At 34.9% G+C, this 25,901-nt stretch overlaps 1 protein-coding gene across 3 annotated transcripts; it reads right to left on the bottom strand.

Moving 5' to 3' along the window:
* Nucleotides 1-8,205: 8,205 nt before the first annotated feature.
* LOC114822557 (beta-amyrin synthase-like) lies at nucleotides 8,206-16,428 on the bottom strand. Of its 3 annotated transcripts, none has more exons than XM_070816655.1 (16): nucleotides 16,138-16,428; nucleotides 15,816-16,054; nucleotides 14,758-14,943; nucleotides 14,517-14,606; nucleotides 11,907-12,104; nucleotides 11,252-11,336; nucleotides 10,962-11,128; nucleotides 10,569-10,874; nucleotides 10,316-10,435; nucleotides 10,090-10,212; nucleotides 9,926-10,024; nucleotides 9,670-9,726; nucleotides 9,367-9,557; nucleotides 9,095-9,272; nucleotides 8,826-8,990; nucleotides 8,206-8,619 (listed from the first exon to the last, which is right to left on the bottom strand). In XM_070816655.1, the coding sequence occupies exons 2-16, from the start codon at nucleotides 16,014-16,016 to the stop codon at nucleotides 8,503-8,505; spliced, it is 2,283 nt and encodes a 760-aa protein (XP_070672756.1). In that variant the 5' UTR covers nucleotides 16,017-16,054; nucleotides 16,138-16,428; the 3' UTR covers nucleotides 8,206-8,502. The 3 variants fall into 3 exon arrangements, with proteins under 3 accessions (XP_070672756.1, XP_070672755.1, XP_070672757.1); XM_070816654.1 differs by having other exon boundaries at nucleotides 14,758-14,946; nucleotides 16,138-16,371; XM_070816656.1 differs by having other exon boundaries at nucleotides 8,826-8,914; nucleotides 14,758-14,946; nucleotides 16,138-16,278.
* Nucleotides 16,429-25,901: the final 9,473 nt, after the last annotated feature.

The following is a 25,901-nucleotide window of genomic DNA, read 5'->3' as shown; positions in this document are numbered from 1 at the left end:
CATTTACCTGGGGCCACCGAGGTCAAAGGTTATAATCGTGGGTTGCTAAGAGGAGTTAGGGCATAGAATGCGTGAGCCCAGCTGGTGGAGGTAGGGTATCCATTCTAGGAAAGCTTGGATTGTATGATGGCTCAAGACGATCAACCATGTGTGAAGACGAGAGTGTTTGCAATGGACTATCAAATTGAACTCTTAATGAAAGCACCAAACTACTGTTGGTGCATATTTTAGATAGCCACTGTGAATGTGACTTGCACAGATGAAAGCTAAACAATGAGCGTTAAGCCTTACACCTGGGGTGGTGGTTCGTTGTGTAAGGACTCCAATGGTTAAGCCAAGTTGAGTATAACTAAAGGTATGATAAGTGTTTAACCCCTTGAGAAGAAGTGGATTGCCTATTTATAGTTAAGGATAAGCTAGTATGAATCATCCTGATCATGCCCTAATTGATCAATGTGAATAAGAGTTAGTCCTATCAATGTAGTACAGTCTGTCTATCACAGGGCATGGGATGGCGTACCTTCCATGCCTATAAGTCAAAACAAACACCTCTTACGAGAAGGAATGTACGATTCTGATGGGACAAGGCAGCTGGCTTTCTGAGTGGGAGCAGTTGGTGTGATTGGGCAGTGTTATTAACTCATTCCACCAGGAGTGAGTTCGCTTCAGCAGAGCGTGTATTGATTATCGTGCCGAATAACCACCTGATAAAACTATCTCCTCGTAAGAAGGTATCTGGCCTCATCCTCACTCCGGGTTGGAGCATGTGGAATGGATTCGAATGTTAATTGTTCCGATAAGTGAAAATCAGGGTGTTACATAGTACACTTAGGCCATATCTAACCAAATGAGGGCCAGATGGCTCCTTTTAGCCTTATAGCCCTCCAAGAAATTATATTTTAATGAACAGTGTCATGCCATATTTCACTCCAACCAAGGGGGCCAAAGGGCCATAGCCAAACATAATTTATTATTTTAATTGAATTAATGTTTTTCGGATAGGATTTCTTGTCAAGATGTATAATAACAGAAATGTTTAGTAATAATAGAAATACCACATGGCACTATTTCAGTAGTGGAGTTTGTTAGTATAGTTAGAAGGGTATTATTGTAAGGGATTGTATAGCTATTATTTCATTAAGTTCTGTTGTATACATTTTCTCTAATCAATCAATACAATCTCTCTTGTTTCATTCTATTGTCTTCCTCTTTCTCTGTACCAACTTCATCTTTTGCAATGCAGTTAACATGGTATCAGAGCCACCAGGCTCACGCTATGGATTCTGGTGGTTTCTCTTCATAGTAGTTTACATTTTTTTTTCTCCTAGTTTAGTTTCTCTTCAAATTTCCATTAGATTTTCAATGTTTCTACGAGCTTGGGTTGTTGGGATCGTGATTGTTGAAATTGTTGGGTTGAAGTTCTGGTTTAGAAATTTCACCACCGAGAGCTTCTTTTTCTTGGCTTTGGGTTCTGATCCCAGTCTCTCTTGGGTAGTTCTTGTTTTTTTGATATTTTCTTGAATCTGTAATTTTCTCTTAGGTAGTTATTGTTTTTCTTTGTAATTTTTTTTCTTCGAAATTTTGGTTCTTGCAATTCTGGGTCACTTTGATTTTAGCTTATCTTTCACTTTTCATTTCTGGGCAATCTGAGATCTCAATTTCTGAAACTGGGTTGTGGTGATTTCGATCCAATTCGATTGTTTTTCTTCGAAATTTAAATCCCAAGGCAATGTTACAGGGCTATGCAATTGAGCTTTACTTCGATCCAGCCCTCGAAAACTAGGTCTTGAAGGCTTGGAATGTACTCGCCCGCTGTCAAATTGGTACCCGGCTATTCGAAATCGAATCACGACCTCACATCACCCTCTTCTCAAGTCTTTTTATCGAATCCGCCAAGCTCAAAAATGTGATCAGAACCTTCGCTTCCTAGCAAGAGTCTCTGGCCTTGTCTTTCTCTTCGATTGGGAGCCTCCCAAGTGACACCAACGTCATGTTTCTATCGCCAACTCCATATGTTTCGTTGCTGCAGTTTCAGTCCTAATTGTGTGAGACAATGAAGAAAGAAGTCCATGTGTTTGATGAAATGCCCAGCTTCCTTATGGGCAACTTCCTAGAGAATCTTATTTCCATTGACATATGTAATTGCATGTTGATGGCCACTTTCACTGGCAAGATCAAGATCTACAGATTTTGGTATGGTTGTAGTTGAAGAAATTTATGAAGTTGCTTTTTCAGAGAGTTGTCAATTGGTTCATCACTATTTCCGATCCTGAAGATGCTTTTCATTGACTTGTTTGGTGCTGGAGTTGGAAGTTCGAAGGTCTGAAAAGTGGGTTGTTCGTCTGAAATTGCACAGTTTGAAGATTTGGGGAAGTTCACGCTAAAAATCAGGTGAATTCGTCTCTGCTAATGATTCTGTAGTGTTTGGAAGTTTTGGTTGAGAAATTTGATATGCTAATATCATAAAGTGTCATTCTTTCTGTGTATATCTTGGAGTGTCATTCTCTAGGATTTGAGCTTCTTAGTTGAAGATTACGATTTGTAAATGCAAAGGCAAGAAGTGTCATTCTTTCTGCGTGTATCTTGGAGTGTCATTCTCCTTGGTTAATTTTGGTGTTAGTATCTGGGAAGATTTAGTAAGCTATCAGGAGCGTCAATCTCCTTGGTTGATTTGGTTTCTTGGAGTGTCATTCTCTTTGGTTGATTTGGTTTCTTGGAGTGTTAGTCTCCTTAGTTGATTTGGTGCCAGTCTCTGTAAAGTTTAGGTAGTTCCAAAAATATTTTTTTGCTCAAACTCCTCTGTAGATGACAAACACTTCAACAGATTAGGATTAGAAACTATATTGTGCAGAGCATTTTTCAGCAGCAACATACATTTCAGCAAGCCTCATAGGTTGATTAATTGAACTCTCAAGGATAAAAGTATGCTTGTCTGGCTTTCAAGAAGTGGTTTCCTCGCTTCTTACAATGTCTGCCAAAGCCCACTTTAATATGCTTTTTCCTCTCTGAAAAGTGATTTCAGGGCTTTTGTTGGCTTAGAACTGGATCATTCGCGCATTGGTTTCTCTAAGCTCTAACTTCATCAAATCTTTCTCCAACACCATTAAGCATGTCCCTATTGGAAAACTCGGATCTCTCAGTCACATGGTCCTCCTACCAAATCCCAGGCTTTACCACAACCTTTGTCATGCATTCAAAACGTCTTGCAGTTCCAGATCAGTTTCAGAGCTCTAGCGAGTTCAACCTTCACTTGACTACACCAAGTTCAGTTTGAGGGGGGAGTAATAACAGAAATGCCATATGGAACTATTTCAGTAGTGGAGTTTGTTAGTATAGTTAGAAAGGTATTATTGTAATTGGGATATATGGCTATATAAGGGATTGTATAGCTATTATTTCATTAAGTTCTGTTGTATACATTTTCTCTAATCAATCAATACAATATCTTTTGTTTCTCTCTATTGTCTTCCTCTTTCTTTGTACCAACTTCATCTTTTGCAATGTAGTTAACAATGTAATCTTAATAATTTTTCAGAAAGGATTTCGAGTGACACATGTCGCTCAAGTGAGTAACTCTCCAAATTTCTTGTCAATATGTAATCTCAATAATTATTAGGATAGGATTTCAAGTGTCATGTGTCGCTAAAGTAAGTAACTCTCTAGATTTCTTGTCGATATGTAATCTTAATAATTTTTCAAATAGGATTTCGAGTGCCATGTGTCGAGATGTAATTGGTTGTGCAAATTTTAGATAGGATTCTTATCTATGTGACACTTCTTATCTTTAACTTCCAATATCCCTAAATAGGCTGGATATTGAGGTATAATTCACACACCTTCATCTTTGCCCTCTCCAATATCTCTTTCAATTCAAGTTTGCAATGAATTCCAACTTCGAATCCTCTTCCCATTCCAACTGGGAATCCTCATCCAATTCTGAATTAGAAGATAAATAGGTGCAGATGAGACGAGAAAATGAGGAGTCCGATGAAGAAGATGAAGCATGGCACAACATAACATCTATAGCAGCAATGGATGGGGTCATGGCATGTAAGGTAACTGAAAAACAACCTCAATGGGATGGCTATGTTGTTTGTCGCTCTTATAAACCACTAAATAGAGAGATGGCGCATGAGACTCTATGAACAACTACTTCAACTTCAACTCGACGTACACAGAAGAGGGTTTTAAACCTCGCTTACAGATGAGGCGTCACGTCTTTAAGCGTTTACTTCATGATGTCCAACATGTCAATCCATATTTTCAACAGAAGATGGACAGAGTAGGCTACCCTAGTTTCTCACCTTATCAAAAGGTTACTATTGCACTCCAAATGTTGGCCTATGCCTCCCCAGCTGATGTGATAAATGATACATATGGTATGTCTGAGTTTACATACATTGATAATCTTATTGAATTTTGTCACACAGTTGTTCAGATTTACAAAAATGAGTACCTCTGTGAACCAAAACAAGCATATCTGGATCGCTTCTTCGCAAAGTTGAAGACTGTGGCTTTCCGGGCATGATAGAGTCATTAGATTGCATGCATTGGCAGTGGAAGAACTGTCCCACCAGATGGCAAGGAGGATTTAGCAAAAGATCGAGACAGCCGACTATTGTGTTAGAGCCGATTGCCTCGTTTGACACATTGATCTAGCATGCTTTCTTTGGAGTCCTAAGATCCCAAAATGACATTACAATACGTAGGCGTTCACCCCTCTTCAATAACCTGACGGAGGGTAAATCACCTCAACTTGACTACTACATCAATGGGCGTCAGTACAATATGGGGTAGTACTTGGCAAATGGCATCTACCCAAAGTGGGCAACACTTGTCCAAGCAATTGCAAACGTTGTGGATGATGCCCAAAAGTGGTTTACCTTTCACCAAAAGGCATACCTAAAAGATATTGAGAGAGCTTTCGGTATTCTACAAGCACGATGAAAGATCAGTAAGGAACTGTCAAGGGGGCGGAGTCGAGATAAATTGAACTCCATCATGATGTCGTGTATCATATTACACAACATGATTGTGGAGGATGAGCAAGGTGGCTATATTGATAGAGAGTCTGATGACGACCAAGATTATCCAAATAGGTCAAGGAAGGCTTATGTGAAAATATATGATGGGCCTAATTTGCCCTTAGATCTAAGAACTGGTAATATCTCTTTAAATGAGTACATGAGGCGCCATAGGATGACACGTTCACATGCCACAAACAAGTACCTACAATAGGATCTTGTTGCACATCTTTGGGCCAAAAAGACTGTGGAGTAAGCGTTTAAGTTTTATGTTGTTAAATTTTTTTTTAATGTTGTTTAAGTTTGAATAACTCCCCCAAGTAGTACTAGGGTGGAGATTGTGTTGTTAAATGTTGTTTAATGGCTTAGGTAGCTATAGGAAAAAAATAGAATAATTTTTTTTCTAACAAAATTTGTCCCAATAATAAAAAAAAATTAAAAAAAGGCTAGCTGACGCCATGTAGCTGTTGCTAGCTGGTGTCATGCTGATGTCAGGTAGCTGTTGCTTTTGAATTTTTGGCCAGCCTGGGGCTGGCTAGCTCACTCATTTTGGCCAGCTAGTTGGCCTGTTTTCCAATTTTTAGCCCGGTTGGGCCCACGAGCCCTTTGGCCTACCCCTCGGTTGGAGACAGTTCTCATGTCATTTCGAGCTATTTTTAAACCTATAACCCTTTGGCCGGGTCGGTTGGAGATGGCCTTAGGCTTCCATTCAAATCAGCATTTACCACAATTAAGCTTATCATAGTGCTTACAGGCATTCTTATTATACTCTAGTCCTGCAATTTGCTTGGGTACAAAATTTGGCTTATTTTTCCAGTTCTTTCCAGCCTTTTGATTGCCAAAAAGACCAGTACATTTAGGGAATTTTGATCCTACATTCAAAATAGCAAAAGCTCTCTTAGTGGAGCTCTCAGTATGTCTATCCAATCATTGCTCAAAACCCTTCCCAAATCCTTAAAATGCTCAATCACAGAACATATAGAATCATAGACATAGGCAAGCCAATAAGCAATTTCTATACTACTCTATCTCTAGATAACTCTTCACCGTAACTCTTCATTTGATAAATGATATCAAACATACACGAAAAGGGATTCATCATCTTTCATTCTAGTGTATTCAAAATCTCTACATAATCCTTGTAGCTTCACACTCTTATCCTGTTTATCAGCTCTAAATTCTTGCTATAACATTTCCCAAGCTCCTTTGATGTTTACTCATTTGAGATTCTGGTAAAGATTTGATCAGAGACAGCTCCTTGAATCAATCCAAGGGCCTTGGCATCTTTCGTCTGCACCTCAGCAAGAGTGCTTGATTCCTTTTTCTCCTTCTTTGCATCAGTGGCTCTTTCAGCCAACTCCTTCAATTCAGGGATTCAAACCCTTTCTCAATGAGATCCCAAAGTCCATGAGACTTGAGAATGGTTTTCATTCTGATTCTCCAGAATTTGTAGTTTCCGCCATTGAAAACTAGTGTACTAAGTTTAGAACTAGTTGATCTAGCCATATTAGACTCAAATCTGACAGATTTCAGTGTTTACAAAGCTCAGTATTGCAGAGATGAAGCTTGTTGTGAGCTTGATCTGCTAGCACAAATTCACTCCCAAATGAAAGTTTAATTGAACCTAGGGTCTAAGGCCATGTTATATTATGTAATTTAGGTGGTTTATGATGGTTTTATTGCAATAAAATTCAACAAGAAATTGAAATGAAGAAAGTTGCAGAGAACAATGGAGAAGGGGAGAGGTAGAAGATGATGGTGCTGTTACACAAATTCCTTACTTCTCGATGAAGCATTACAAGCATGTAAGGTGTGAAAGGCCATAGGCGTATAGCCGTTGGACCTCCACTACTAAACAAACAGAAGTGATCATGCGTAATGCACATGGATCACTGGAGTAACTCATCCAATATAACAGATGGCACCCATTAAGCTTATAAGTTTTTTATAATCCTGACCATCCATTTACGAACACTTAAACTGAAATGCAAAGCTTTTCAAATGAATCAAAACATTAAGTTGAATATCAGAGTGCGCAACGAACAAGACTAACAAATAATAAGAATATTATTAAACAAACGAGAATGCCGAAACGGCTATAAAACCCGAAGAGACTGCATTGTAACTAACTTCTTCTTAACTGAATAACAAGCATGCTATTTATAATAAACTAACCCTAACCCTAAAAGGTCAGAAACCGAAACTCTAATGCTAACGGGCTAAGCCCAGAAGACCAAACATTGTAATAAACCAAAATACAAATATTTTCCAACACTCCCCGTCAAACTCATGTCGATATACGACATGGATTTGCAAACAAGCAAATGCGGACTGGCTCCGTTAGACGGACAGACAGACAGGCAAGCTCTGCAACGCGGACAGATAGACGGGCAGGCTCCCCAACATGGACAAACAGACGAACTAGCGAATTGGCAAACTGATTATGGTTGGCAAACTAGCTAGTATTGAGAGTAAGAAAAGAACCCGTCACTAAACGGACGAGATTTTCATACCTCAATTGTACCAACAAATGAACAACGCCAACAACTCGTGTTGCCCTAAAACAAACTTAACTATGTTTTTTTTCCTTGCCCGTGTGGGCCTAAAACCAACAGCAAACAATTTTCTTTTCCTTTTTTCTTTTTTTTTCTTTCTTATTTTCTTTTCCATTTTTTTCCTTACTTCCCTCTTCCCTTTTCCCTTTTTTCATTTTTCCTTCTTTCTGGACTGACAAACTGGAGATGCATGCCATACACCTCCAGCATTAGTGCGGCGGCAGTACGATTGCAGGCGCAAAGCAAGCAGACTTCGACAAGGAACAGAGGTTCAAAGGCGGTCAAGCTGCAGGGTCGATTAAGCAGTGGTGTAGGCGTGATGCTCAGGCAGACGCATCCACGGTAGTGATTTCTAGGTTTCATTCAAATACAGTGATGGATCGGGGTTAAAAGTGGGTTTTGCGGCAACAGTGCGATGTGGGTTTGAAGACAGTCAACAAGACGGCAAGGCAGGATCTGGAGGAAAGGAAGGTTCAGGTTTTTGTTTTCTTTTGCAAACTAAACCAACGACAAAAACAAGAATACATACATACTGACAAACAGAATACCAACACGACCAAGCAGATTAAATCTCGAAGGATTGAACCTGCTCTGATACCAAATTGAATATCAGAGTGCGCAACGAATAAGACTAATAAATAATAAGAATATTATTAAACAAACGAGAATGCCAAAACGGCTATAAAACCCTAAGACACTACATTGTAACCAACTTCTTCTCAACTAAATAACAAGCATGCTATTTATAATAAACTAATCATACTAAATAACAAGCATGCTATTTATAATAAACTAATCATAACCCTAAAAGGTAAGAAACCGAAACTCTAATACTAACGGGCTAAGCCCAGAAGACCAAACATTCTAATAAACCAAAATAAAAATATTTTCCAACATTTTCTTCATAAACATGGCTGCAAAGCTTAGACATGAACAAATGGAACGCGCCTGCAGTATTCTGCAAGAGCCCACAGGGGAAAAATATTTCTATAAGAAGGATAATGTAGCATGCAGTTCTTCTTGAATGATCCAGTGATTTCCTGCCATACATAATTAGTGATTAGAAGTTATAAATCGTTTGAAGTACAAATTTGAGCATACGTAGAAACAACACAACACGATATGTTATTTTGTTCATATTTGAACTCGTCAAGTTTGCGATACTAGTAATAATAAGAATTTTTTTTTTTTTTTTTTTTTTTTTTTTTTTTTTGGTGGGTTGGAACTAATGTGGTAAGCAAGATACCTGCTGAGGAAAATCACCATTTTCCATCTGAGAATTGATTATCAACTTTGCTGCACAATGAAGAGGTGTGGGGTCTCTTTCCGCCTGCCCTGCATGAATCAAACCCATCATAACCCAAGCTGTGTGTACTAAATTTGATCGGTTTCCTTCAAGAGGAACGTACTCCTGTATCACCCGTCATAAAGTGAAATACTTTAGTCCAAGACAATGAGATTAATTAAGAATTACTTGCAGCTAGCTTCAATCATAATCCACCTCTCATATTTTACCTTTTTTGGACATGAAAGGTAGCTCTCTCCCCAACCACCATTCTCTTTCTGGATTGCGAGTAGAAAACTAATAGCTTTGCGGATGGCTGCACAATTGTTGAAGGTCTTACCAGCAGCAGTTAGACCTCCAAGGGCAAACCAGGTACCATATGTGAAGCAAATTCCCCATTCCCCGTACCTGTGCAAACGTTTCTTCACTAAGTTCTTTTTCTTCACTAGTTTTTAATCAAAGAAAATTATTAAATCAATTTTGATTTAATCATATGATATACCATGAACCATCTGCCATTTGTACATTTTCAAGGTACAGTACAGCAGCCGTAATAAATTGATCAATCTCTTCCTTCCTGTGGCCAGGGTATAACTTCTTAAACAAAACAAAAACCTGGATTGCAGATGCAGTGCACTCAACGTATTCATGCTCAACCACAATGGCCTCAAAGAATTCTGTGGGATTCAACATCTGAGGGGAAAAAAGGACAATATCCTAGTTGGTATATACTAAATAATAATGATTTAAAAAATTTTAGTTTGTTACGCGTCTGACTAAGACTCTAATTCCTTAAAATTCTTACTTCCAACCATTCTGCTGCTCCTGCTGGTTCCCAACCTGATAAGCCACCATTCTTACTCTACAATGAGACATATAGTGAGATTTGTAATGAATAGAGAGACCTAATAGACCATGAACTGAAGAAAAAATGTATTGAAATGTTAAAAGTTTATAAAAATTTTAAAGTAAGGCAGCCATGCATTAGCTCCAAATTTGATTGCGGCAACAAAATGCAACTCAAACTCATATCTATGACTGTCAGAAATAATAGTTGTCACCTGTAGGGAAATTAGGACATTGACAGCATCGTATAACCGCTCAGGCTCCATTTTTTCACCAACTATCTCTGGTGGCATCATCGATAAAAGCAGGCAACACTGTAGAGGGGGTTATGGTGAGAAAAATTGAGATAACATTTAGACATCTAAGTTGAATTTTTTACCTTTAAACCCTCTGCAGTGCAATCAGAAAGTTGCCATCCATGGTCTTGATCAGAGAAAGTCCACGATCCTTTGGAAATGTGGCGGTACATGCTTTTGAAATCACCTGACGGATTGTCCTTGACCTTAACAATTTCAATCCAAAACAGTCACTAGTTAGAACAAAATAATGGATGCACATTTACATTTTACAATTATGAAAGTTGAGTTGACCATATAAAAACGAACCTGAGATTTCTTGATGAAGTCATGTCCTCTAGCGAGTGTGGGTGCAATTTCATCAGTTAGATTGGAAGCGAGCAAAGCTTGAATGGCAAAACCAGTATCCCACAGTTGACTGCCAAAACTCTGCATGTATCAATAAAATGTATCAATTTACAATGCTTTCCAATTATTTAGAAGAGTAAACCTTTGAAACAGAAAAAAAGGATCAAAAACAATTCATCGTATCATATACTGTATTAACAAAATGTATACTAACTTGCATCTTCATCCCATCCTCAGCAACCCATAAATAATCCGGTATCCTGGCAAGATGCTTTTTAAAATAATCCCCATTTGGATCTTCCACCCAACAAGCCAGCATGCATAACACCTTTTCCACAGCTCCAATGGTAATGTATCTGCTGTTTTCATCTTCATAATGAACATGCTTCATTGTTACTTCAAGAGCCCTTTTCCTGATCAGCTTGTTAAACGGCCAGCGAGTAAGAAGAGGCTCCGTACATACGTACAGACTATCCCATAGAAAGTCCTGTATCCAAGGATGAGGGTAGTAGATGTCCACCTGCAATCAAATTATTACTGCAATCAATTTATTTACCAAAACAAGGAAACATGAACTAATTAGCTAACTTAATCAAGTTAAACTCACTTTAGCGCAGTGATGACGCACTCCCTTCCAATTAATTTCGTCATAAGGTTGAGCATAGAGTTCTTCCCTTAATTGTAGTATGAGAGGTGTGATTGGACCAACAAATCTTTTCCCATATAAATATGACATAGGCATGTAAACCATCCTACAGTAGCACCACATTTTTGCTGCATTTGCATGATGTAGAAGAGATTAAAAAAGAAGACTAAGGGTCGAGAGAGACTAATTAAATCAATCAACATGTGAAAGATTGAATTATTTGTACTTGTGGAGTACGGAATTGCGCGAACCTGGATGCACAGGAAGAAATGAAGGTAGAATCCAAAACTCTGGGGGCATTGGGTTGCTTCCGGACCACTCAAACACACCAAGTATCTACAAGAATCAATTAAGCAAGATTAATCAGAAAGAGAAATGCTCTTATGGTTGCAGTGCAGTGTTCTCAAACTGCACTAGTACTAAAGTGAAGCAACTGTTTCCAAAAAAAGAAAAAAAAAGTGAAGCAACTAGTCACGTTTTATTTTCGATAAAAAGAAAGTATTATTACATTGATAAAGTAAACACAATTTAGACACACAATGCCAAATATGACTCCATCATTCTTCAATATACCGAAATAGTCAGGGTTAAATATGATTTTGGTGTGCTACATGCAAAGTCATATTTGACTTAATCTATTGTTAATAGGGGCCCACCACTATTATAGGGTGTATCAACAATAATATTAGTTTTGTGTGTCTAACTAACATTATTAAGAATTAAGAGCGATACATCTTTATACGTTATCGATATTGCCCCGTTATCGCTATTTGCTAGCAAATAATCTCATGAAATTCAGCTATATATGGCATAGATAAAGTATCAATATGTCGTTGACGATTTTCTATAGTGATAGTGCTAAAGCCTAATAAAAGCAATTAATCTTAGTGTTACACATAGGCATACCGAAAGCCAAGTTTTACCCCAAGAGGGGATGTGGGTAACACTGCCATGATCAAGAATCCACTTTCTAGCTCTTGCACAAGCATTGTCTTGGCCACCATCAGGGCCTTCTCCAAGAATACGCATACAAATGTAGTTGAGAGCTGTGCAGAACATGGTGCTGTGTCCTTCAATGTGAAATCCCCAACCACCATCTTGGTTCTGTAATACCCGAAAAAGTAATGGATATTAATTAGCATTATTTATTCAGTATTTTTTTAGGGTCATTTTGATTCCGGTCCCTAATCAACCTAGTTGTTAGAATGAAACCTTAATTGTTTAAATAGTTTGATCAAGGTCCCTAGCATTATTTAAGAGATTTAACTCATGCATTTATGCATTCAATATCCCACAAATTATGAAATTTAAATAAATCCAAATAATATTGTTACAAATATAACAATTACTTAAAAATCAATAATAGAGTAATTTGTTCTACGCGTACTTCTAGCAAAAAAAATGTACCCACGTATTATTAATATAATGCAAGTAATAACTATTGCTATATTTTAAAACATAAAATAAACACATATAATTAGCATGGGTACATTCATAAAAAAAATATTGGTACAAATTAAATTAAAAATATGGGTACATATTAAAATTCAAAACTATGAGTACAAATTAAATTGAAAATATGGGTACATATTGAAATTCAAAATTATGGGTAGAAATTAAAACTAAAAAGAATATTGGTATAAATTAAAAAACAAAAAAAAGGATACAAATTATAAATAGATATGAGAAAAAAATACTAAAAAAATTATATCTGAAAATGATTAATAAACATTTTTAAATTGACTTATAATAACTTGTAAATAATTTAATATTCAAATAATGACATGAAGAAAAGTCAAGGGACATTGATCAAAAATGAAAAAGGAATACGGTTTTAATTAAGGGTATTTTTTATATAGGCGCCTCTTTTAATAATTTAATTAAACATTCTTCTTACAATTAAGGTGCCACTTATTTTGTAAGTAACATCCTTTTAATGCCATATTACACGATTTGCCATTATGATGTACCTTTAATTAATTAATAATTATCATGTTAATATCCCAAATCTCCTAAAATGTAGTAGATTAGTTTTAAAAATCTTAACACATCAAACCTGGTCTAATTATGCTTCTAACGTGCATTTTATTCCTAACTCCATACCATACAAGTAACTAACGTTCTATCTTATTCTACAACCATTAGCAATTTTTTCATGTCACTGCTTTCCTCAATTGGCCGATCAAACCCTCTTTCGTTCTCCCTTGTTGGTCATATTCATTTCCTTCATATTTCATTTTATGTACACCTCTTAATCTGAGTATCTATATCAAGGGGTATGCTTTTTGTTTTTGCACACTTTTTACCCATCTTTCCATCTTTTTCACGTAACATGGTACATTTGGGAAATAGAATTTAGTGGTACATTTTTTTTAAAAGGATAATTTGGTACGTTTCAAACCAATATATTGGTATGTTTTAAGTTAGACTGGGTACGTTTCAATTTAGCATTGGTACGTTTCAAGTTGTTATTGAATGTTTCAAGGTGAAATGGGTACGTTTTAATTTAGCATCGGTATGTTTCAAGTTGTTATTGGTACGTTTCAAATTGACCTGAATACGTTTCAAATTGATTTCAATTTAAAATTCACATTTATATATGGGTACGTTTCAATTTAGCATCGGTACGTTTCAAGTTGTTATTGAACATTTCAAGATGAAATGGGTACGTTTCAATTTAGCATCGGTACGTTTCAGGTTGTTATTGGTATGTTTCAAATTGACCTAAATACGTTTCAAATTGATTTCAATTTAAAATTCACATTTATATATCTTGTGCCGCCGAATAGCACTAATCTCAGTCCAAAGACTCCAAACTCATCCTTTTTATCAATAACTTTTATATTTCAATAATAATTTTATGATGTGAACGAGCCAACAAAAGGGGTATAAACCCTGACACCAAAAAAAAATTCAAAATACAAAGTTTATAGATAATATTGGTGATTTAGTTAATAGCCATTAATAATATCCCTAAAAAAAAGGTATAAATCCTGACAAGCCAAAAAAATTCCCCTTATCAACTAAAAGGATAAAGTGGGAAATCAACATATAGCATTTTTATTTAAAAAATTAAACTAATGACATGTAAATAAAATAAATTTAAAAATGATTAGATGGACACTAGTTAAAGCGTCTTAATCAAATTTTTAAAAGAAACAAATGTTTAATAAAAATTATGTAAAAAAAGAATGGGGGATTCTAATTTTCCCTTTAATTAATGAGAAGGAGAAATGAGGGATAGGAACCTAATTTATCCTTTGTTTTAATACAAGTGGGACTTTAGATGTAGAAGTGAAAACTCTTGGGCAACTTAACTGCAACCCTTGTTAGTAGTTTAACACAAAAAAGCACATTTTGAAAAATTAAAAATTTGATGCAATTTGTGTGAGCAAAGACCATATATATATATATATATATATATATATATATATATATATATATATATATATATATATATATATATATATATGTATGTATGTATATATATATGTATGTATGTATGTATGTATGTACCTGATGATAGTATATGTAACGCAAAAATTCTTTGCGGTGTTCTGCAGGGAATACAATATTAAGATGTCCCGTAATGTATGTGCACATGACCTGCAAATTGAGTAGGAAATTGGAAAGTAATTAGCAACCCCCTAAAATTCGGAATTTGGTAAAACTCGAGAATATATGTGCTATATATTTTTAAGCCCCAAAATGGGAACATGAGATTCAAATAACATGATAGTAAATAGTAAATGCTCACCAAAGGAGGAAGGAAAAACAACGGGCCAGTATTTTCAGCCGGCCAATGGCCATCACTAGCTTGCAAAGCTGAAAGGAAGTGGACAGACCTTCTCAATGCAGACGTGGCCTTTTCGTATGTGATTTTCTCTCCATCCTCAACTTTCACTGGGGGAATTGTTTGTTTGAAGTTTTTCTCCCTTAGGAACTGCTGGTTAGTGAACAAAAAATTAAGAGCGATACTAATGAGAGGATTAAAGTTATGATGATGATATTATTACTAATTAAATGTTATTAAACCCTAAAATTTTAATGGTGTTGCCCATCAGATAAGAAATGAAAACTTGTAAGTACCAGAAACAAGACAAACAAAAAGTAGATGTTTGTTTGTTTGTTTGGTGGTTTGTCCTTTTTACAACTTGATGTGCATTTGCCGAACAAGGCTCCTTTATTTTCCCCAACTAGGAATAAGATCGAGAGAAGCCCAAAAGCCCCCAACCAAGAAGGGGTATATTTATATTAAGGGTGGGGAATAAATTGGTATCAAACTCGACATTACAAGATTCGAACATAAGTACGTGAAGAGGAATATTATTAAACCCTAGTACCAACCACGGTATATTCATCTTGAGAATGTTAATTGTTACCAAAACCATTGATCATGTTCGACGAACACAGCTTACAACTTTCATCGTACTGTGCTCTCCAACATATGGTTGACTAAACAATCTCTAAATTTAAATTGATTATTATTATTTTTTTTTTTTTTTGCAAACATAATCTTAAGATGACGTGAAAAAGTAAAATAACGTCTCTGATTATGCAATTATTATATGGTACATTAATAATAAGTGGTGGATAAGTAGGTGCACAAATAGAGTGGGCACATGTATTGTTTCTAATTAAAAACTACATGGGGTGGAACCTAGATAACTAGAACTCACATTTAGTAGAAACATGATCAAATAAGTATCATAGGTTCATATTGGTGGGAAATGTTATTCTTGTCAAATTGTGGCTTATATTTGCAGTAAATTAATTGACAACATTATAAGTTTGGACGAACTAATTAAAGTATACCTGCATTCGCCATAGGAGGTCACTATTAGGTTTAACCTGATAGCGATTATTGTAGAAATGAAGACGAGCTTCTTCCACCTCAGCTCGCTCTTCGGTAGTTCCTGCTTCAGGGTCAAACTCAAATATCTGCCTACCCACGAAGTTGTTTGTGCTGTAGATGTATGGATCATTGCCACCATCTGCGACCTTAAGCTTCCACATTTTTCAATATTCGTTATTTCTTTCTTCTTATCAAGCACCTGTTGCATGCAAGCAATTTATAAGTCATAATGTATCTTTATAGGAAGTGTAACTCGCACACTCATTTTTACCTCCTACATACCTTGTTAATTTTTATTCAATGATCTTCTTCAATTCATTTGATCTGATAGTCGAAAATTAAGAAGGATGTGCGGTAAGCAAAAATAGGTGTAGATAGCACTACCCTATTTATATCATCACTTTTTGAGAGAGAGAGAGAGAGAGAGAGAGAGAGAGAGAGAGAGAGAGAGAGAGAGAGAGAGAGAGAGAGAGAGAGAGCGTTGTATATAGAAACGTAACTATGCTTTCAATGGGCGAATGTACAAGTTAACTTCCTTTCTATATATATAGATAGAAACTTAACTGTTTTCTTAATGTGATCACCTTCCTTTGGATATATATAGATAGAAAGTTAACTGTTTCCTTAAATGTTTTGTTATTAAGAAGTTACTGTGTGGAAAGTAAGTTTATTTTGATTGCAATAAAATAAATTAATTAATTGAGTTTGTTTTCTTAAATCTTACGCATCCATAATAATAATTTTTATGAATATTATTATAAATTTGATATGTACGATCAAATTCGGTTATCATTTTAAAATCATATGATAGTATACTAATGTCAAGTATAATCATTTTTTTAATACAAGTATAACCAAAATTTTATCAAGGAAAGAGATTAAAAAGATAACAAACAAAGAGTATCAAATATTGATTTTAATTTACTGAAAAAGTCAAACAAATTGTTAGGCACCTTTAAGGCCGAGTTGTTTGGACTGAAAACATTTGTTAGGCACGTTCTAGCCCAACCAACTGAACTTTAACTAATGACTTAGTGCGGTCCAAGTTTTCAAAGGTACTTTATGATGTAGGGATGTGGAAGGCAAAGATACCCTTTTTCACATCGAAAGAAGGTAATTCAGTTGATTTTTTTTTAATTTTCATAGAGGACAGTTGCTATCTGGTGGAAAAATTGTAGTTTCAAAAGGACAAAAGCTCGAGCTGTGAGATGAAAACTCATCCTTTGGCAGTAGTCAAATCAGCAACTTATATTGGATCATAAGGAATGAACTAAGAGGGAAGTATAAGGGGATCTTTTCTACTAAGGTCATCGAATCAAGTGATCTGAACTCTTGAAATTTGGTCTAATAGCTAAAATTATTATAACTTTTAAAGGGGATCCTTATTTTTAGTCATTGGATCAAATTTCAAGAGTCCGGATCATTTGATCCGATGATCTTGGTGGAAGAGATCAAAGCTCTGCACAAAAAGACACTTACTCAACACAAAAAGACTTCAAAACTCTGCAAACCTACTTGTTACAAAATCTTTTTGTTGTTCAGACACTCATTTTCTTTAGGGAACTTTAACGAAAATCTTCCGGTACTGTTCACTTTAACCAAAAACCACATTTTTACACTAAAAAGTCAATCATGGTACTATTCACTTTACCTTTTATTTTGTCATTACCATTAAAACTAAAAGTTTTCAAGATCTTTTCATTAGTTTTCCTTTTTTCTTTATAGATCTGCAATATCACTTGTAGAATAGATTTTTTGTATTAACTTCCTTTCTAAAAAAAATTCCCTTGCTTGCAAGAATTTGCCTACTTGTAGTCAATTTTTGCCTGAATAAGTTTGTAGTCATTTTTTGCCTAAATAAGTTTAAACTTTGCCTGAACACTTGTATTTGTCATTTCTTTTCAAATTATTAGCCTTATATGCAATTTACTTTCTTGTTAATTAACATTTGATGAACAACTAACCATCCTTTACTTCCCGGTCTTTCCTTTCTATCATTACTTGCATTACTTTTTGTCTTTCAATTTACTTTGCGGTTGCAAACTAAGATCCGATTATTTTAGGATTGTCTCTTGTCATAAACACCAAAAAAATACAAAGTCCTTGATGACAAGGCATAGGAAAAAACTTAAACTATAGATTAAACTCCTCTATGACACAATCTTATGATTAAAAAGTTCAATTTGTTTGTGACACAAGCAAACGGCCAAAATGAATACCGATTGTTTTAAGAAAAGTAACTTTGAACTGAAAAAAGACAAAACTTATGATGGGAAAACCCAAAAGCACAACTCTTATCTTTTTTTGTTAAAGTCAAACTATACTCGGAAAATAAACAAAATGAATACAACCAAAATGACAAAAGATTTGGTGCTAAGTTGTCGGACATACATCTGGTCCCTCACCATACTTCCACCTCTTTGTTTCAACCTTTTGTTTTCGTTGGAAATAGAGAGACAACGATATGGGACTAATTACGGTACACACATTATATACACTTACATACATACATATATATATTTATTTTCGAACAATCGATATTGTCTACACTAAGAGAAAAGAGTAGACTTAGTCTCACAATGTGCTAACAATAATATGGTTCAAATTCGTTTTTGGCAAGAATCGAAGCAAAGACTTCTCACTTACAAGTGAAAAAAAATACTACTAGACCGTAGTACTAAGTAGCATTTATTTAATATATTTAACATCTAACAATTAAGTAAGCAACCAAAAAAAAAAAAGAATATATCATTTTTAATTACATATGACTGTTAAATAATTTGTGTATTAAGTAAATGCATAAACACTAGTACTAATAAAACACATGAATTTGTCAATTAGTCATTGTCATGTACTATAATAAAAACTAGTTATAAAGAACTAGGCAATCCGAGTATTAAGTAAATACATGAACCCTAATCAAACATCAAACGAATACGGATGAATAATCACAAACATGAATATGAAACATCTCAGCACAAGAGAAACGAAATTTTCGTCCCATTTCTATTCAATTTCCATATCATTAGCCTAAATAATTCTTAGATTTTTTCTTCAAGTCTAGGTTTGCGTCTAGTGTTCAATTTGGGAGTTTCTGTTAATTAGGGGTTTTAGGATTGATGTATGAACTATGCCAAGTCGCCAACGTCACTTAAATGTTGTTGGCATTTTATACTGAGATATATAAGTCATTTAGTTTTAGTACAATGATATTATTTACACTTAAGAATAAGCGATTGAGCTAAGTCACACAATGAATCAGCAATAATAATATAGTTTAAATATGTCTTAAGCTAAATAAATATGAATAATTAATTTTTATATGGAATGGAGTGTATTCAATAATATGTAGGACACTAATAAAAAAAACTCATTTGTTAATTTGTCAATGTCATGGATAAAGAACCAGTTAACAATTGATGGCCATGGTGACGTAGTATGTCCAAATCAAACTTTCTCTTTTGTTCAACCACTTAAACCATTAATTAATGAAACTCAATTGTATGCTTAATTGTGTAGTAAGAAAGATGTAGGAGCAAGTATGGAGAGTCGTGAAAGCACAAAACCCAGAAATGTGCTAGTTTGACTTGTGCAACTATATATGGAGAAAACGAAAAGTAGAAATGTGCAAGTAAGTTGATAGCAGGAAAAATACGCCAATAGCTAGCTGGTAATATAGCGAAAAAATTAAGAAATGTATGGCGTGCACTATACTGCAGATAACTAGCTAAAGAGATATAGCAGAAGAAACCACGCAGATTTCCAGGATTTGAAGATTGAATGGGCCTCGTGGATTAGCAAAGTTTTTTTTTTCTTCTAATATCTTAGTCAACATTTTGTGTGATGGAATCTCTTATATATTTTGACACAAATGCATGCATGTTATTATAAAACCTGATAGTTTTTACAGGATATGAAAACGACACTAAAATAACGAGTTTCGAGTCAAAATAATAATTAATCGGATCGTTATCGGATCATCCATTAAAAACGGGTCCTTAACGGGTTTACGCTCACGTAACCTGTGGGTAACACGTTTCGACTGTTAAGAAAAAAATTATTTTGATGATTTTAAAGTTAAACTACTAAATAAAAAACTTACTATAAAATACAACAACCATAGTGTATATATTGTATATTAAATATGTATTATTGTATTTTTATTCTATATAAGTTTAAAAAATTTAAGTTTTATTTATTTATTTATTTTAATTGTGAGATTTTCTTATTATCGTTAATGTTATAAATTTTACTTGATCTATTACCAAATTTTTTTTTTTTTGAGAGAAAGACGATATTAGATATTCATTGCAAATAACGCAACACGAGTACAAATTGAGAACAAATTGAAGATAGCGTGCATATTGGGTAGGGGTGAGGCCCACTGTTCTTTAAAGACAAAATATATCTTCTTTTTTTTTTACCCCCTCAGGTTTTTTTTTTTTAATAAATAGGGTAAATTATTATAATATTTTAAATGAATAAAAAAAAATTTGCCACGTGGCATAAATTTGGCAGTCATGACAACACAAATATGACAGTCACGTCAGCTCTTAACGAATCAATGGATGAAAAATGTAACGGATGTACTATATTGAAATAAAATAGTAGGTGAGGTATGAAAGTGAAATGTTTTAAAGTTGTTGTAAATAATTGAAATCAACCCCAAACATGAGGGGGTAAAATGTAATTTACCCAATTATTAACCTTATATGTAATTTACTTTCTTGTTAATTAACATTTGATGAACATCTAACCATCCTTTACTTCCCTGTCTTTCCTTTCTATCGTTACTTGCATTACTTTTTGTCTTTCAACTTACTTTGCGGTTGCAAACTAAGATCCGATTAGTTTAGGATTGTCTCTTGGCATAAACACAAAGAAAATACAAAGTACTTGGTGCTAAGGCATAGGAAAAAGCTTAACTATAGATTAAACCCCTCTATGGCACAATCTTATGATAAAGAAGTTCGATTTATTTGTGGCGCAAACAAACGATCTATTACTTATTTTTTCAATATTGAAGAAGTTCCTGAATTTAAATCTCCTCCGAATACCGATTGTTTTAAGAAAAGTAACTTTCAACTAAACAAGACAACTCTTATGGTGGGAAAAACCAAAAAGACAACTCTTGTATTTTTTGTTGAAGTCAAACCATACTCGAAAAATAAACAAAAAGAATAAAACCAAAACAACAAAAGATTTGGTGCTAACTTGTTATATATACATCTGGTCCCTCACCATATTTGCACCTCTTTGTTTCAACCTTTTGTTTTCTTTGGAAATAGAGACAACAATCTGGGACTAATTACGGTATACACACATTTATCTAATATATATATATATATATATATATATATATATATATATATACACATACATACATACATATATGTATATATATATATATATATGTATCTATATATATGTATATATATTAAGGGGAGGGGGTGGACTTAGCCTCACAATGAGCTAGCAATAATGTGATTCAAATTCGCCTTTGGCGAGAATCAAATCTAAGACTTCTCACTTACAAGTAAAGAGAAATACCACTAGACCATAGTACTAAGTGACATTTATTTAATATATTTAACATCTAACAATTAAGTATTTAACCCAAAAAAAAAAGAGTATATCATATTTAATTACATATGACTGTTAAATAATTTGTGTATTAAGCAAGGTTCTAAAATACACTAGGTGCTAGTCGGGCGGTCAGTTGAGGCCTAGCACCTAGGCGCCCAGGCAGAAGCCTAGACGGTTTAGGCGGATTTAAGTAACAAATCATATAAATTTACTATATAACATATGAAATCACATTGAATCATACATTATTTTTTGAAATAAATAATACATATGCATGTATGTATGTAAAATTTTAGACTTTCTAAATTAGTTTTGTATCATTTTAGAAAAGCCCATATTAATGGGCCTTTATTCTCATTAATAAAAGTGAAGAAGGTTGGACTTTTCATTGTTGTTTTAATATATTACTAGCAGAGAGCACACACTTTGTGTGTGTGAACAATTTCTCTTAACAGAGAGCACACATTTTGTATGTGTGAACAATTTCTCTTAATAAGTGCATATTTTTTTTAATATTACATAATTATTGTTCTGTCCTCCTTATGTAAATATTGTGTATCAAAAGTGAGGGTAAAATTGGAAAAATAAGTATACGATTGTCATTTTCTAAAAAAAAGGGTAAAATAGGAAAAATAAGGATATGATTGTCATTTTGTCAAAAGGTACAAAATTACTATTTTGCCCTCCTTTTTGTCAATAGTGTGTATCAAAAGTGAGGGCAAAATAGAAAAAAAAAGGGAAAAAAGTTTACAATGAGGGTTCTCTTTATAGTATAGATAGATAACTTCCACCACCTCAGTTGCTTAAAAGAAAAACCTAATAGCTAAACTGCTATAGCCTAAAGTAACCAACTGCTTGAAAGTTAAAACCCTAACAAAAGCTGCAGCACCCATCTCTGCAATTGCAGATTTATCATCTACAACTTGCGACCGTCACCCTTCTCTGCAAGACTGCAATTGCAAGCTTCAAAGCTCTCTCTCTCTCTCTCTCTCTGCAAGACTGCAATTGCAAGCTTCACATCTACAAAGCCCTCTCTCTCGGACTGCAATTGCAAGCTTCACATCTACAAAGCTCTCTCTCTCTCTCTCTCTCTCTCTCTTTCAAGACTGCAATTGCGGCCGTCACCCTTCTCTGCAAGACTGCAATTGCAAGCTTCACATCTACAAAGCTCTCTCTCTCTCGTAGACCATGTCGAGGCTCATTTCAAGCAAACTAAGAGGGCGATGGCAAGGCGGAGACACTGGGATTGTGAGTCGCGACAATATGTTTTTCCCCTCTCTCTCTCTCTCTCTCTCTCTCTCTCTCTCTCTCGTAGACCATGTCAAGGCTCATTTCAAGCAAACTGAGAGGGTGACGGCAAGGCGGAGACAATAGGATTATGAGTCACGATAATATGTTTTTTCCTAGACCGCCCAGCATCTGCCAAAGCCACCTAGCCCACTTAGGCGGCCGCCTTACGCCACCTAATATCTTTGGCGATTTTCATAAGCGATGTGGCCGCCTAGACTATTTTTTAGAACAATGGTATTAAGTAAATGCGTAAACACTAGTACTAATAAAACACATGAATTTGTCAATTAGTCATTGCCATGTACTATAATAAAAACTAGTTATAAAGAACTAGACAATACGAGTATTAAGTAAATACATGAACAGTAATCAAACATCAAATGAATACGGATGAATAATCACAAACATGAATATGAAACATCTCAGCACAAGAGAAACGAAAATTTCCTCCCATTTCTATTCAATTTCCATATTATTAGCCTAAATAATTCTTAGATTTTTATGCAAATCTAGGTTTGCGTCTAGTGTTCAATTTGGGGGTTTCTGTTAATTAGCGGTTTTAGGATTGACTAGAAATTGATGCCCGCGCGTTGCTGCGAGATTAAAGGAACTATAAGGCATAGTTCTATCTTTACCTTTCCAAAAGCATTTAAATTGAATTTCTATCAACAATTAGAAACAACACAATTGTAAACATAAAGTTAGGTGGCCTAATGGTTAAAAACTATGTAAACCGCCTAGTAGACATCAAAAAATAAGTACACGAAAATTAAGGACTTGCTTCAGCTCGGAGCTCACAGGATTAACTTAAGTAAATCTCCCCCTAAGATCCTTAGATGTTATTTATGCTATATATACAGGTACCTGCTTATGAGAAAGAATTTAATCATTATGTATGTGTTTTATGGATATTTTATAAACTAATACAAATTTTGAAGCAGCAGCAGAGTTTGTTTGCAATTACCACATAGATAACAGAAGGCAGGCAGGAAAAGAAGAAGAAGAAAGAAATAGAAAACAATAAAAGAAAAACAACCATTTCAAGGAGAAAGAAATAGAAAACAACAAAACAAAAATAACCAAGGAAATGTTACTTTTCAATTCTTAATAATGTCATCCAATCGTTTAGTATAAAGATAAACTGAATTTGCCTGTTGAAAATTTCTAGAAAATTTGCTATAAAATGTTACCTCACATTAGACTTCTTAATTGCATTCATCATATGTACATGGAGATGAGAAAGAGAAAAAACCTTTGCAAATGCTATATACCGAGCCGCCCTACAATACTGAATATTTCAGATAGCCACATTGTCTGTTTCAAGATACCAACACGAAAAAATGAAAAATACCTAAACAACGTAGTGCATACTCAGAAATATGTAAAGTTCCCCAAAAAAAAATATTATGTTTCAGAAAATTGTGTTCAAATTTCAAAGTTGATATAACAAAGGCAGCACTAAAACGCAATAATTTAGAACAGAAAAGGAAATGTAACTAAAAAAAGTTGACCGTTGAAATAAATCGGTTGTATCTGGAAAGCCTTTTTGTTGAATTCTTTAACAACCTAATGCAACTCAAACAATGAAGCTGAAAAGAAGGAAAAAAAAATTCACTGAGTGGACTAAGTTTTAAACACAAACCAAATACAAAGTTGCATTTACACCATTGCAACATGCTATCACTCCGGAATTCTCACGTAAAACCATACGACACAGAAAATAGAGTGAATGAACAGAAGTGAAACACTAATACAAACTAATAATGTCCAAATTACTTATACAAACTCTCTATAATATAGATATCCAGTCCAGTTTGTTAGATATTTTGGTCCCAAGGTATTGCACTATCTTTCATATGACTAATGAAAAATAAGCAAAATTGAAAAGGTATGATAAGCAGAAAACAGAAGGCTGGATGGGAATGGGTACTCCTTTTACTGTTTGTTTTGTTGAAGGATTAATTACATTTACCATTTCACACATCACTCAATGTATCCATATAAAATCACTTCTTCGTATAGAAGCACCGCATCGTGACTTATCAACCTCATGAAAACAACCATGTTCAGTTAAAGAAATTCCCTAGACTATCTTAAACTACTTCTTAACTTTGTCAGCCATACCAATCTAGTAAAAAATACACGTTTCATTCAATCCTTATTAATTCTAACTCCAAGTATCTCACCCTGCATATTATAGAAAAATCATAACAGAACATATAAATGAATTAAAAAACAGTGAAATCCAAGTATGCAAACCAAGTTTTATGCAATAATATAAAATGTGCTTTAGCACCACTCCTTATCCTAACCTTAATTCTCAGAACACCAAAATTCCCAACACCAATTGACAATCCAACCATGAATTTGCAAAACTTTCCCAAATCCCAATCTGGAGCATGCATTAAATCCTATCTAAAACTTGAATTCATTTTTACATAACGAAAAGTAGAAACATTGGGAAGGCCTAATTTCCTAAACTAGCTCTTGCTTTCTCACTCTTCAGCAAAAGAAAAAACAACAACAACAACAATAAAGCATTTTCCCACTAAGTGGGGTCGGCTATATGAATCCTAGAACGCCATTGCGCTCGGTTTTGTATCATGTCCTCCGCTAGATCCAAGTACTCTAAGTCTTTTCTTAGGGTCTCTTCCAAAGTTTTCCTAGGTCTTCCTCTACGCCTTCGACCCTGAACCTCTACCCGTAGTCACATCTTCGAATCGGAGCGTCAGTAGGCCTTCTTTGCACATGTCCAAACCCATTTTGTGTACGTGTTGATGCTTCACCGCCCAACATTCTGTGCCATACAGCATCGCCGGCTTTATTGTCGTCCTATAAAATTTTCCCTTGAGCTTCAGTGGCCTACGACGGTCACACAACACACCGAATGCACTCTTCCACTTCATCCATCCAGCTTGTATTCTATGGTTCAGATCTCCATCTAATTCTCCGTTCTTTTACAAGATAGATCCTAGGTAGCTAAAACGGTCGCTCTTTGGTATTTCCTGATCTCCGATCCTCACCCCCTAACTCATTTTGGCCTCCATTTACGCTGAACTTGCACTCCATATATTCTGTCTTTGATCGGCTTAGGCGAAAACCTTTAGATTCCAACACTTCTCTCCAAAGGTTAAGCTTCACATTTACCCCTCCTGAGTTTCATCTATCAA

This window comes from Malus domestica, chromosome 17, assembly GCF_042453785.1.
Source record: "Malus domestica chromosome 17, GDT2T_hap1".
Taxonomy (NCBI): Eukaryota; Viridiplantae; Streptophyta; class Magnoliopsida; order Rosales; family Rosaceae; genus Malus; species Malus domestica.
Note: the sequence above shows the minus strand (reverse complement) of the source record. Positions and strands in the feature narration are given on the sequence as shown.

What these genes read in the sequence shown, in the direction of transcription:
- LOC114822557 (XM_070816654.1), bottom strand. Translation starts at nt 16,016, where the DNA reads ATGTGGAAGCTTAAGGTCGCAGATGGTGGCAATGATCCATACATCTAC. An exon ending in TGCGTCATCACTGCGCTAAA is followed by an intron (nt 10,875 to 10,961) that starts GTGAGTTTAACT and finishes ATTTGATTGCAG; the next exon opens with GTGGACATCTACTACCCTCA. An exon ending in ACCTTTCATGTCCAAAAAAG is followed by an intron (nt 8,991 to 9,094) that starts GTAAAATATGAG and finishes CGGGTGATACAG; the next exon opens with GAGTACGTTCCTCTTGAAGG.